This window comes from Cydia strobilella, chromosome 22, assembly GCF_947568885.1.
Source record: "Cydia strobilella chromosome 22, ilCydStro3.1, whole genome shotgun sequence".
NCBI classification, from domain to species: domain Eukaryota; kingdom Metazoa; phylum Arthropoda; class Insecta; order Lepidoptera; family Tortricidae; genus Cydia; species Cydia strobilella.
This window is the reverse complement of record NC_086062.1, coordinates 2,269,247-2,283,867: the sequence shown is the minus strand read 5'-3', so window position 1 is coordinate 2,283,867 and position 14,621 is coordinate 2,269,247. Positions and strand designations below refer to the sequence as shown.

The window sequence follows — 14,621 nt, the reverse complement described above, 5'->3', positions numbered from 1 at the left end:
TACCTATTATGTTGGTACATGTGTACTGTCAACTTCACACTGCTGCGATTGTCTTTTATTCGACAGAATTGTGTTTCACTGCACATGTTCATCGATTTCTGAGGAATTTAGGGAAAGTATATTAAATTCCTCAATAAAATGGGTGCTATAGCGAGCAGATATCGCGTGTCCAATTCTGGACTAACACCCACGGACATTAATAATTTAATTCATTTAGAGAATGCAGACAAACGTGAAAACCCAGGGACATTGGATGAGTTGCACAAAAAAACCAAAGGTGAGTCGTGTGGGTGGAAATATTAGTATATACGTGATCAGAAATGACAGGAAAAGTATTTCGCATCCTACGAAAGTATTGTTGTTTTCTGTTCATTCAGAAAAAAACCGGTAAACATAACTTGAGCTCCCTTCAAAAGTTTGGTTATCTTGTGATGTAATATTAGTAAATTATTTAAATTAATACTTATATGTAATCATGCAAGGCTAGTTAATTAAAAGGAGAAAGCTATTCTGCGTTAATTTTGTCAGTAAAGTGTGGTACTTGAAGTGAGCTGTGTCCCGACCCAATTTTGATGTTTACTTACTGATAAGAATTGATTTATTCATGTTGAACCCTTTTTATATCTTAAGTCCTTAACGAGATTTCTAAAAGTGTTTCGATGAGATGAAAGTGAAGTTTCGAAATTAAGAATATTTAATAATAGAAAAAAAATATGAAAATATTAGACCTAAATTTCTAATAAAATTAAGCACCCATACTAACAATTCAGTGGCACTAGCAGAAATAACTACTTTTACAAATTAGAATTAGACACACTTAGCATAGTAACATGCCTGACATGTGATTGAAATACTGAAAGTGAAATAACAAAAAAAAAAGATTGTAGCATGTATCCATAGCACAAGGCAGAGAGATACTACATTTAATGGCATAGCACAGATTTCCCAAACTATGAGCAATGAGGATATAATAAGATAGAGCGGCACTGTCATAGTAAATTTTGTAACCACTGTAAATTCACTGCCATCTATCAACATACTTTAAAACTAAAAATGAAGATTTATAAAAATATGTTAAAATGTACTTAAATATGGATAAATGATTTTTTTATTTGTATTAATTATTTTTATATGATTTTGATCCATGTTCTTTCACTGATGTGCGTTAAAATTATAAATAACAAACGAAACCGTCAGCGCCATCTATACAAGAGTAGGCCAAAACTAGTGGCGCCCTCTGATCGAGAATCAAATTTTCGTGATTTTCGAGGCATGTTTCTTCCTTAGACTGTATCCATCTATTACGGAGTTATATCTATCTTTGCTATGAGTCACAACCCATTGATGGGTTGTGAGTGAAAATTGAGTGGGCCCCTAAACTGCTAGGAAATCTGAGGGTTACTATTAATATGGTATACCCCCTTTTTAAGGCAGCCAAGAGTCCCCAAAAATAGCAGTTTTTGTTAGGTGGGTTGGAGCCCAGTCGACTTTGGTAACCACTGGCATAGCATGTTCATAATTAATGATCCAATAAGAACTACCCTTTCAAGTAGCTTGATGTATAGATGTAGTGTAGGGACGCCCGTCCGTAAGCAGGCGGGCTGTCAATCAAGTGTCGCATTCATTCAGCCCAGTTCCCTGAAGTTGGAGCTGCAGGTTACTGTCCCGGTGGCATTCCCACACTATTCTCCTCAAATCTTCATGTTTTCCTGGAGGGACATCTTTAAGTTGGACGTCCTTTAGTTTGTTTTCTTTCAGTGTGTCTCTACCGAATGTATTATATCGCAGTGCCGCATACATACTACACTGCTTTGTAAGTGTAAGCTAGTCTTGATGTACAGTCACAACAACAAAATACTTCTATAAGCTTCTTCCTTGCGTTATCCCGGCATTTTGCCACGGCTCATGGGAGCCTGGGGTCCGCTTGACAACTAATCCAAAGAATTGACGTAAGCACTAAGTTTTAAAGCGACTGCCATCTGACCTTCCAACCTGGAGGGGAAACTAGGCCTTATTGGGGTTAGTCCGGTTTCCTCACGATGTTTTCCTACACCGAAAAGCAACTGGTAAATATCAAATGATATTTCGTACATAAGTTCCGAAAAACTCATTGGTTCCTGCCGGGGTTTGAACCCACGACCTCCAGATTGAAAGTCGCACACTCTTACCGCTAGGCCACCAGCGCTCTTCTTCAAATATTTCTATAAGCATCATTGATATTTTATTATTTAAAATCTAATTGGTAACTTTAATATTTATTTTTCAGATGTAATGCCAGTAAATTTTGAAGGTGGTAAATTAATGGTCAACAAGGGCATATCTAACCACTTCCAGGTAAAATATATTTATTTATTTTTATGTTTGTAATTAAGAAAAAATATGTAAAAATATTGTTGAAAAAATATGTGTGATGGCCGCTTAGCCAAGAGGTTAGTGGCTAAGAAGCTAGTAGTCCTGAGTTCAAATCTCAGTACAAGCATTTATCTGTCTAATAAACACAGCTATTCCTGGGTAATAGATGTTTTTCTATTTATTAGGTATTTATATAATATATACGATATTATCGTCAGGTGACAACCAAAGCTTACTAATTACCACCAGTTCATGGTAATAGTAAACCGTATTAGTACCAAATAAAGGTTGATCTTTGTTTAATATTTTTTTTAGTAATTAGTGACTTTTGGTTATCACCTGATGATATATACTATGATGATATATGATATATATGACGTATTGGTTTACTGTAAAGTCGTGTAAACGTATTTATAAAATAAATAAATAAATAAATATATGTATATTGGCATTTTGATTTTACATTGGGGAGTAACTAGGTCAATTTGTATTAGATTGTCTCATAATACTTCTTTAAACTTACAAAGAATCCAAGTTGTATAGTCAACTACAAAGAGATGTATCCACTTTATTACAATGCAGGAAGGTGAAAAAGTGGATACAATCCTCTGTAGCTGACTGTACACCACTGTTTATGAACATTATTAATATTCCAGATGTCACACACATTAACAATGAGCACAGCTCAGAACGGCTACAAGTTGGGCGCCACATACATCGGCACAAAACAGCTGTCACCAACAGAAGCATTCCCAGTGCTACTCGGAGATGTGGACCCCTCGGGAAACGTCAACTTTAACCTTATTCATCAGCTCACACAGGAGATCAGGGTCAAAGGAGCTGCTCAGGTAAATATTTTTTTATAGAAGTTGCTGGTGTTGCGCGTGTCCATGGGCGGCGGTAATCGCTTACCATTAGGTGATCCGTCTGCTTGTTTGCCTCCTATATCATAAAAAAAAAGTTTAAATACAAATTTCATGTATGTGGCTTATGAATTTATCTTCTATCATCTCTGGTTTAAAAGATCTCAGATCAGTGTAGAATACTTTACCTTTTCTTTGAACAATGTATAGTTAATATGGGTAAATATGGGTACTGGGAGAAAGTATACATGGACTTTTTTTAGACAATTTTATGTAGATTATGTATGTAAAAGAACATTTTCTGCTAAGGGCCCTTTAAACCAAGTTAAAATTCCTAAAATTTCAAAGATTTCCACCTAAAATAATCTTGAAAACTTCTTGCAATTTCTTATGGGACTTAGAATTAAAGTATTTTTATTTTTTTTACAAATTATCTGCAACTTCCATGCTAACAAACTATTTTGTCTCTCCAGGTTCAAGAATGCAAGCTGACAGCCACACAAGGCACACTAGAATACAAAGGGTCCGACTACACGCTCGCCATGGCAGTCGGCAAGCCTGACTTCAGTGAAAGCTCCTCGGTCTTCGTTGGACACTACCTCCAGGTACGGCACCAGTGTACTGACAAGGCTAGAATACAAAGGTTCCGACTACACGCTCGCCATGGCGGTCGGCAAGATTGGCCTTCGCCGGACACTACCTCCAGGTAAATATGTACACAGTGTGCACCAAACTTTACCTCAAAATTTCCTGAAGTTTCCGAGAGCTTTTCCAACTTTTTGGCAATTTGCACATCTGTAAGTATAACCCACATATCGTCGCTATACTTACTCAACCTCATATCTGCAACAATCATTTGATGGAAATGTCGCTTTTCTTTCATTCGGAATACGGGTGTTTTGTCATCAAATGAGTGTTGCAGATACGAGGTTGAGTAATGGTCAGAGAAAGCGGGGATTTCCGCAACCAAAGACAAGTAAATTACTGCATATTTTTATAGCCGTAACACACCTTCGCACCGCACCAAGGTGTTTGTGCGACGCACCCATAAGTAAGAGCGAGAAAGAGATACCGCTTTCTCGCTCTTACTTATGTGTGCGTCGCACAATGACCTTGGCGCGGTGCGATGGTGTGTTACGGCTTTTAAGTACATAAGTGTGGTATTTCACCTGTCCAATATTTGATCAAATTTGTATTTGCGTCTCACATTTTGCTTAATGAGAGAGTGAGACGCAATGCACATTTGATCAAATATCAAATATTGGACAGGACACTAACTTAGCAATCAAATCAATTATTTTAGCGCGAATTTTGAAATTCGCGATAAAGCGAAACCGCGCATGACGGGGTCGCCAAAGCGTTGTATAAGCAATACGTATTGCCAGGAGTTTCAAAAAGCCTGCTAATCATCTAAAACAACTTCTGTATTGTGAGCTAGGCTGCTTTTATATGTTACTTTTATTTAATTTATAATGTTGAAGCAAAAAGAAAGACGTATGTGTTGGCGGCTCTTAATACTCCTAGGGTATAAAAGGCGTCACAAAATAATTCTACCACGTGTGCCACACATGTAACATCTACCATAATCCTGTTAAAATGTATCTTAAATCTATACCATTAGAGTCCAATTTTGATCATTTATGCTTTTGCAGTACATAATCTTTTCTTCTAATAGCTTTTATTGTAACGGTGATGTCGGGAATGCAATAAGTTTATTAATGAAGTGAGACGTAATGAGTGCAGATGGACCGTTAATGATTTCTGATTATCATTTACGACATATTGAAAAATGTTTTGTAACAACGTCTTTAGTGTTCATGTTCATAATAGGCTATGGTTTTATATGTATATTGTTTTTTTTTTTTACATATTTTTATATTGAGAAATAGATGACGGGTGTCAATGTGTTTGCCACGGTTACCTGTAAAATAATGTTATCTGTTTACAGTTTGTTTAATGTTTGTATTATTTAAATCATGTACTTATGTGTCACAGATACTTGAAATAAATGTTTTTTATTTTTATAATCGATAAGAAGGAAGTCCTACTCATTGTTACTGCCTTTGGTTTATATATACATATATTTTTTTTTAATTAATTTAACATTTAAGTATTCTTTTCCTTGACTTTGATTGAGATTTAGATAAATCATTCTTTAACTGCTTACTGCTCCTGAATAAATGGTGTATTCTTATCTGTTTTTATCTTGGTCATGCGAGGACAGGGCACGTGAGACTTGCACCATTCACTAACCCGGGGTTAACTGGTTAAACCTGGAGTTACCATGGTCACCAGTACAATTTGACACTGGATTAACGGTTTAATCGGTTAACTCCGGGTTAGTGGGTTAGTGCAAGTGGCGCTTACCACTACATCATGGAGTATGTTAGATCGGTGTCACCATTCCGCCTTGACTCCAATTGGGATAAATGGAAAAAAAATCATTTCCATCCCGTCCCACTTGCATATCTGCACATTAGATCAGCTGAAACATATGAAACATTGAATGTTTCACAGTTATGGAAATACACGGAAAGATCTTACAATACATAAGTTTGTTGTTTGCAGTCGGTGACGAAGCGACTAGCGCTGGGCGCGGAGCTGGTGTACCAGTCGGGCGCGCGCGTGGCGGGCGGGGAGGTGGCCATCGCGTCCGGCGCCGCCCGGTACACCATGGACGGTACGTACTACAGTCAGTAACGAGGCCATCGCGTCCGGCGCCGCCCGGTACACCATGGACGGTACGTACTACAGTCAGTAACGAGGCCATCGCGTCCGGCGCCGCCCGGTACACCATGGACGGTACGTACTACAGTCAGTAACGAGGCCATCGCGTCCGGCGCCGCCCGGTACACCATGGACGGTACGTACTACAGTCAGTAACGAGGCCATCGCGTCCGGTGCCGCCCGGTACACCATGGACGGTACGTACTACAGTCAGTAACGAGGCCATCGCGTCCGGCGCCGCCCGGTACACCATGGACGGTACGTACTACAGTCAGTAACGAGGCCATCGCGTCCGGCGCCGCCCGGTACACCATGGACGGTACGTACTACAGTCAGTAACGTGGCCATCGCGTCCGGTGCCGCCCGGTACACCATGGACGGTACCTACTACAGTCAGTAACGAGGCCATCGCGTCCGGTGCCGCCCGGTACACCATGGACGGTACGTACTACAGTCAGTAACGAGGCCATCGCGTCCGGCGCCGCCCGGTACACCATGGACGGTACGTACTACAGTCAGTAACGAGGCCATCGCGTCCGGCGCCGCCCGGTACACCATGGACGGTACGTACTACAGTCAGTAACGAGGCCATCGCGTCCGGTGCCGCCCGGTACACCATGGACGGTACGTACTACAGTCAGTAACGAGGCCATCGCGTCCGGTGCCGCCCGGTACACCATGGACGGTACGTACTACAGTCAGTAACGAGGCCATCGCGTCCGGCGCCGCCCGGTACACCATGGACGGTACGTACTACAGTCAGTAACGAGGCCATCGCGTCCGGCGCCGCCCGGTACACCATGGACGGTACGTACTACAGTCAGTAACGAGGCCATCGCGTCCGGCGCCGCACGGTACACCATGGACGGTACGTACTACAGTCAGTAACGAGGCCATCGCGTCCGGTGCCGCCCGGTACACCATTGACGGTACGTACTACAGTCAGTAACGAGGCCATCGCGTCCGGTGCCGCCCGGTACACCATGGACGGTACGTACTACAGTCAGTAACGAGGCCATCGCGTCCGGCGCCGCCCGGTACACCATGGACGGTACGTACTACAGTCAGTAACGAGGCCATCGCGTCCGGCGCCGCCCGGTACACCATGGACGGTACGTACTACAGTCAGTAACGAGGCCATCGCGTCCGGCGCCGCCCGGTACACCATGGACGGTACGTACTACAGTCAGTAACGAGGCCATCACGTCCGGCGCCGCACGGTACACCATGGACGGTACGTACTACAGTCAGTAACGAGGCCATCGCGTCCGGCGCCGCACGGTACACCATGGACGGTACGTACTAACTGCACTGCTTTTAAACTTCATCATCATTTTAACCTTCAATCGTCCCCCGCTGAGCATAGCCCTCTCTTCGTGTACGCCCCTTATCCTGGTCCTGGGCTAGTCTCAACCAGATTGGCCCAGGGCCCTTCATCCGAAAGCGAGCACCAATCGGTCAACATTTTGATAATATGTCCCGCCCGATTCCATTTGGTAATGACGTCACCCCCGTCACGCACCTAAACTTAACCCCTTGAAAGTCTTATAGAAAAGTATAACTTACACTCCGATATTAAGTAAAAATGAAAACAAAAAGGAACAAATTAGCTCAGTTGGTGAGAGACAAATATATTTTTTTATTCTCATCCCTACACATCTAAATTTATATTATAGACGCATGCTAAATACAATATAAACCAATACTTTTGCCTTGTCTATGTACATTATTGGAACATGGAAGGTTGACTGGTAGAGAATGCCTCATAGCATTAAGTCCGCCTTTTGTACGATTGTATTTTCTTTTGTGCAATAAAGATAAATAAATAAAATTATCTGTAGCGCAATTTAAATAATAATTTATCTCTAATACTCTCAAAAGTACATACGCGTCCAAAATGCTTCATAACTTAATATGCTATATTTCAGATTCGGAAGTGTCAGCGACGCTGGGAGCTGCTGGTTTCCATTTATGCTACTTCAAGCAGGCCAGTGAACAACTTCAGGTATATTTATTAAACAATTCGTACCAAATATAGGAGAAAAATAAACAAATTTACGTTTGTTTAATACTTTTATTTGATATAATTTTGGGGGTGGGGGGTTTCATACTCTAATTTACGTTTCTTTATTAGATTCGATTTAATTTAGTTAGTTTATATTAGAAAATATTTTTGTTTGTAATTGCAGGTGGTAGCGGAGATGGACACGTCGTTCCGAGGAATGGAGTCTGTCGGCACCATTGGATACCAGGTCACCATCCCCAAGGCGGAGCTCGTCTTCAGAGGTAATTAATAACGCCTTAACTACACGTTACATTTTATATTCAATTGTGCGTTGGTATGAGATGAGCACTAGATCCCTGTTTCGAGCTGCAGCGTCAAAAGTAAAAATAGCCTTAATGATAGCCAACCTCCGGCAGGAGGCAGCACCATAAGAAGAAGATGGCATAGATAATATTGTCTTCGGTTACCGCGATAGTTACTCATGAAATAAAACTATGAAAACGGATTATATCGCGTATATTGAATTTGTAATACATCCCGACGTTTCGAACCCTTTACAGCGTTCGTGGTCAACTGGTGACGGGGTTTTTCCTCATCACCCGTTGACCACGAACGCTGTAAAGGGTTCGAAACGTCGGGATGTATTATAAATTCAATATACGCGATATAATCCGTTTTAATAGTTTTATTTCAGAAGATGGCATAGTCCAAACTAGGACACATTTAAGGAAACCCGGACATACGTCAGCTTTAGAGTAATTGTCTACATTACAATTTTTGTTTTATTACGTAGTGAATTACGAAAATCGTTTTATATATCTTTTCCATTTTATATAAATTTTGCGCTTACACTATGTTACAATTAGTGCCCAACGTATCAATTTTAAAATTTGGCTTCTTTACTAAGGAGTTGGCTAATTTGACACTGAACTTACAGTACCGGCCAAAAATATATCACCTTCAGGTTTTTACGGCAAACCTTTTTAGGGTTCCGTAGTCAATTAGGAACCCTTTTAGGGTTCCGTAGTCAACTAGGACTAGTGTTGTGTTCCTGCCGGTGAGTAAGGTTGCCAGAGCTCAACGAGGGAGAGGAGTGTTAAGGTCGGCAACGCGCATGTAACTCCTTTGGAGTTGCAGGCGTACATAGGCTACGGAGACTGCTTAACATCAGACGGGCCGTATGCTTGTTTGCCACCGACGTAGTATTAAAAAAAGGAACCCTAAAAAGGTTTGCTGTAAAAACCAGAAGGTGATAATAATATATTTTTGGTACTGTAATTAACAATGAACTACAACATTACATATTTACTAAACCATTTTTTTTTCAGGAATGGTAGACTCAAACTGGAACATCGGAGCGGTCCTGGAGAAGAAGCTGCAGCCCCTGCCCTTCACGTTCGCCCTCTCCGGGATGGCCAACCAGGCCAAGCAGCAGTTCAAGTTTGGCTGCGGACTCATCATCGGTTAGACACCCCAAAGATGCTCACACACTGTTGATACTTCTTACACATGTGTACTTGTTATTCACATTGGCTATGTGCATAAGCGTTGATAACGCACTGTAAAACTTTTTTTTTTTTATACCACGTCGGTGGCAATCAAGCATACGGCCCGGTAAGCAGTTACCGTAGCCTATGGACGCCTGCAACACCGGAGATATTACACGCGCGTTGCCGACCCTTTAAAAACCTGTACACTCCTTGATTGACCCAAATTACTGAAAGCTTCCACAATTGGGTCAAAATTCTTTTCGTTGTCTTGTTTTTTTGTCCCGAAAAGATCTGACCGAGTGGAGCTTTTTGTATGGGGTGAAATTCAGTTTTGAATTTTTCTCAAGATAATTATAATCTACAGCTAGAAATACATACAATAGCACTCAACTCTTTTTATTTATTTTATAAAAGACAAAAATAACAGCGTGACAGAGTGGTCAAAAGAAACAACACAACGGAAATAATTTTGACCCAATTGCGGAATTTCTACAAAGAAAATTTTCAGGAACAAATCATGCTTTTTTATGGAGATTGAAACTTTCCGTTTCCGAAATATACATATCCATGAAATCTTCCCGAAATTTCTGAGAACCTTTTGCAACTAGGAATTTCTGGGTATCAAAAGTTTCTCGTCTCTCGTGACAAATTGCAGGGACTTAAAAACCGCAAAAGACCGGTAACCTAAAATCCGCAACCAACCAACATGGCCTATAGCCATCACAGTTAGACACATAGCTACAATTAGCTATCATTGTTTTCTAAACAAGATAGAAAAACTATGGATGGTATAGAAAGGATGCCAATCTCTTATGGCAGAATTGTTGCAAAAGTGACCGCTTCCAGCTTTAAATAATAGTTCCTAATCTCTCCGGTGGCGCTAGTTAGGCTCTGCGACACGAGTATAACATGAACCAACAAATAACCCGACCAATTTACGTAGGTTGTTTTTGGTAGTATTTCGGTGTATGGTGGCGCCGCCTAATTACTGTTTTTTGATGGACACTTTTCATACATAGAGATTTGGCTCCTTTATATAGTCTCCATGAGAAAAACATTAATATGACAGTGACAGACAGTGAGACAGTGGTGTGGGTTGTATACTAGTACTATAAAAAACAGCAATGTTGTCCAGACATATTGAATACACAAAATATTTTCTCACAAGTAAAATGTTAAACCGGACATACTTACATATGTGTATTGCTATATTCCTGTAGGGTAGGGTAGGAAACAGTGGCTCGGAAAAAAATAGCCGGGTACAGTGGCTCACTCAACCTAATTCCAACATGATGAGGCGATATTGGGGCAACTGAGCCACTGTTTCCTACCCTACCCTACACGTTACTATCCAAACTGACAAGTTCAGACAAAGAACAGTATATTATAAAATGATTTCGAATCATTAATTTTAATTCATTATTATTACGGACATTGAATGTATGCGTGAATTTTCCTTTCCGCCATCTTGTATGTATCGTATGCATGTATGTGTGTTTTGTTACATTCATACCTTAAATCCAGTTGCATTTAAAAGGGATCTTTGGTAATGGGTGACAGCTCAAAGAATTAAGAAAGAAAAGATCTGTATTTGTGGCTTTCCATCAGAAAAGGGTATTTATGCTACATATTAATAGGGATCTTTCCATCAGGGTTAATAAGGACCCTTTAATGGAAAGTCACATTTGTAGTTATGTCCTCAACTATACGAGGGTCACTTTTCAAGATTTCTAGTCGGACCAAGCTAACTCTGCATGGCATTTGCAATGACAAGGTGTGGCAATATCAAATTTCTATGACATGACGTTTCGTTCTGTTCAAATCGGTGCAAAGTTAACTTGGACGGACTATAAACACGTCGCTATAAAACGCGTGTTACACTGTCCGATATTTAGAATTCCTACGTCGGATTGGATGGTCTAATACGTCGTTAATTAAGATATTTATCATTATAATAAACTTGTGTTACATGAATTAAAAATTCAGAAAATAATTAGTATAATTGCAATTTCGTTTGATGGCGAACCAAAAATATGTAAACTCAAATTTCATCACAAAATGCCTGAACAACGTGTATATTTGAAACTGTCACTTGTTGCAACATTGTCCGTTTTTGCTTACTTTATCAGACCATGCTTATAAGATAGTGGGGATCCGTTTAACCTTTTGGACGCCAATGACCTATATATACGCACCGTAGGTTCAACGCCAAAGACCGATTAATCGGTCATAGACCAAAAGCAACATAGACCTACATGCATATGCATAAAGTTCAATTTCAGTTTTGACACTTCGGTGACGTGGCGTCTGGATGAAAGCTTTTGTGTTTGACACGGTGTCGAAAAGGTTAAGGGCATATTCGATAAACGAGAACACGACTAGGAAAAAGTAGAAGAAAAATTATTTTGACGCGAAATTTTTTTTTTTATATGGCAAGTCGCACAATGGGCAAAAATGTTTCGCTTCAAAAAAAATCTTCTTTTTTTTCCTAATCAGAACATGATACTACAGAATAAGTAATAGTACTGCCGTACAGAAAGGAAACTTCCTACAAAACCGAAGTTTGACAGCGGTTCAAGGACGAATCATGCTGTCCCTTTCTTATGTATGGTACTATCCCTTTCGGCTATATAGGGTTGTCAGAATGCAGGGTCTTATCTATGGTCGTACACCCAAAGGGACGTCAAGTTGTGTCAACCCGAATAATTGCTCGGAGCAATGCTGAGCCGAAAAAGCCCGAACGCTCTAGTTTCCTACCCCTGACGTAACCGAATATGCCCTTAAACAGATACCCATTATTTTTGTTCCATCCTGTATAATGCTAAAAATACTTCTAGAAACATGACTGGGTATTTTGTCATGTTTTCTCTTATTCTGGATAAAGTCTACTTTAGATTGTTCTATTAATATTAAATTATCGTGAGACATATTTCCAAATATTTAGATCAGTACGGTTTCACTCACTATTATTTTTAGTCGCTTTTGGCGACGTGTTTCGGATTCTTCGGGAATCCTTCCTCAGGCACGACGTACAGCCATCGCGGCCACTCGTGCCTGAGGAAGGATTCCCGAAGAATCCGAAACATGTCGCCAAAAGCGACTAAAAATAATAGTGAGTGAAACCGTACTGATCTAAATATTTAGTATAAAATTGACACAAAATGGACAAAGTTGCAACACTTAGCATTTTCAGCACTGTGTATACTATATGTATTTTCTTTTTTTTAAGAGAGCGTTTTTATATTTGTTATATAAATAAAACACCCTGCCAGAGAGCATTTATAATGTCATTGATGTCACTCTAGGAATAGGATATGCTATGGGCTTATTCAAATTTGACTCATATTGCTTTGTTAGTAAAATTCAGATTAGAATACTCGAATATTTTACCTAAGTGCGTTCTTTTCTGACATTTTCACTAACAAAGAAATTGTTTCAATTGTCTTTATTGAGACTTTCGATTATATGAATAAAATTGCCCCTATAATGTGACGTTTTCAGTGTCGCTTACCATAAGGACGAAATTTGATTGTATCTCTATACGAATAACGTGTCAGAGCTTCCTTATGGCTAAGGGATCATACACAGATTTAGGGTTTAATACGTCTTTTCTGTTCCCGAAAGTTAAGAAATATGGTCATATATAACGTAATATATAAACGTCATAATCTTAAAATAGGTCTAAACTTCGCTGGGACCTGATTTGGAAGATGTCACAACCAAAAATTTGGTTCTATTACTTTCAGAACAGAAAAGTATTGTTTTTCTACACTAGTGATCAATCTATGTTTATGAAGAAATGAATATTTTAGATATATAAAATCAACTCTTTTTAAATACTAATTCGTCAAATAAAAAAATCGCTTCGATTTTCTTATATTTTGATTTAATTCCGTACAATTTTGTAAACGGGAAAGATTTAGTCACAATAATGTTCTTCATTGACTGGTGTATTAGGCCGATACGCGGGTCCTGGAGTGGCGAGTCCACCCGAGCGATCGCATGTAGATATAATGGCACTGTACATAGAAGCCTGTTGTTGAAATGTTTATTTTTAATAGAGTTATGTTAATAAATCAGTCGGTTGTTTTATTTACAAGTTACCAAAGGTGCCATGGATCTAAGGAAAAAACGTGCCTCGATAATCAAGAAAATTTGACTCTCGTTCAGAGGGCGCTACTAGTTTTGGCCTGCAGTCGTATAGATGGCGTTGACGGTTTCGTTTGTTATTTAACCATTTTAACGCATATCAGTGAAATAACATGGGTCAAAATCATATAAAAATAATTAATGCAAATATTAACACATTTTTTGATATTTTTAGTTTTAATCGTATGTCGATAGATGGCAGTGAATTTACTGTGGCTACAAAATTTACTATGACAGTACCGCTCTATCCTATATATCCTCTTTGAAGTTACCTACCTAGTTAGTTTCTTCCTCGGAACTCGAAATTTAGAGCACTCGTAGCAAAAACTAAACTTTGCTCTCTTGTTGCACGATAGTTGTTTTACAAGGGGGCAAAGTTGTTTAACCTCTCGTGCTAATATTGATACCCGAGCAAGCGAAAGATTCCAAAACTGGGCCAAGAGCGTAGCGAGTGGTTCGAAAAATGGAATCTTGAGCGTTGCGAGGGACAAATTTTTTCACCACACCAACACAAAGAACTACTACTAGATTACTACGTGTAAAATATCAAACAAAATTAAAGCAAATAGATTCCAAATGAATATTATTAAACATTTATCATTCAAGAAAATTCGAAATTTGCATTTGATCACTTTGCCTCTCATGTGAATAAAATGTAACTTTCTTATCAGTTTTTGAACAATTACCAGTTTTAGAGCCTTTACCAGCTGGTGTGGTGAAAAATAACTATTGTCTTCATTTAGACAGCATAATCTAATAATAGGTGGATGAGCTTATTGTAATGTGACGAAGCCTGAGCTGTGGATCTCATGGTGTGCCTTTTTTAGGGTTCCGTACCCAAAGGGTAAAAACGAGACCCTATTACTAAGACCGCTGTCCGTCTGTCTGTCTGTCACCAGACCAGGCTATGAACCGTGATAGCTAGACAGTTGAAATTTCCACAGATGATGTATTTCTGTTGCCGCTATCGAACCCTCGGTGCGCGAGTCCGACTGCACTTGGCCGGTTTATTTTTTTGGTTAATAAAATTTTCCG

The 14,621-nt window shown here is 39.7% G+C and overlaps 1 protein-coding gene across 1 annotated transcript; it reads left to right on the top strand.

Moving 5' to 3' along the window:
• The first annotated feature begins 25 nt into the window (after window positions 1-25).
• On the top strand, window positions 26-12,455 carry LOC134751545 (mitochondrial import receptor subunit TOM40 homolog 1-like). The gene is made up of 8 exons (XM_063687002.1): window positions 26-277; window positions 2,267-2,334; window positions 3,009-3,200; window positions 3,689-3,820; window positions 5,784-5,895; window positions 7,871-7,947; window positions 8,132-8,228; window positions 9,276-12,455. The coding sequence occupies exons 1-8, from the start codon at window positions 139-141 to the stop codon at window positions 9,413-9,415; spliced, it is 957 nt and encodes a 318-aa protein (XP_063543072.1). The 5' UTR covers window positions 26-138; the 3' UTR covers window positions 9,416-12,455.
• The last annotated feature ends 2,166 nt before the right edge of the window (window positions 12,456-14,621 follow it).

Excerpts from the sequence above, each read along its gene's own strand:
- LOC134751545 (XM_063687002.1), top strand. The coding sequence starts at position 139 with ATGGGTGCTATAGCGAGCAGATATCGCGTGTCCAATTCTGGACTAACA. Across the intron at positions 3,201-3,688 it reads GGGTCAAAGGAGCTGCTCAG|GTTCAAGAATGCAAGCTGAC; the intron begins GTAAATATTTTT and ends TTGTCTCTCCAG. Across the intron at positions 7,948-8,131 it reads AGGCCAGTGAACAACTTCAG|GTGGTAGCGGAGATGGACAC; the intron begins GTATATTTATTA and ends TTGTAATTGCAG.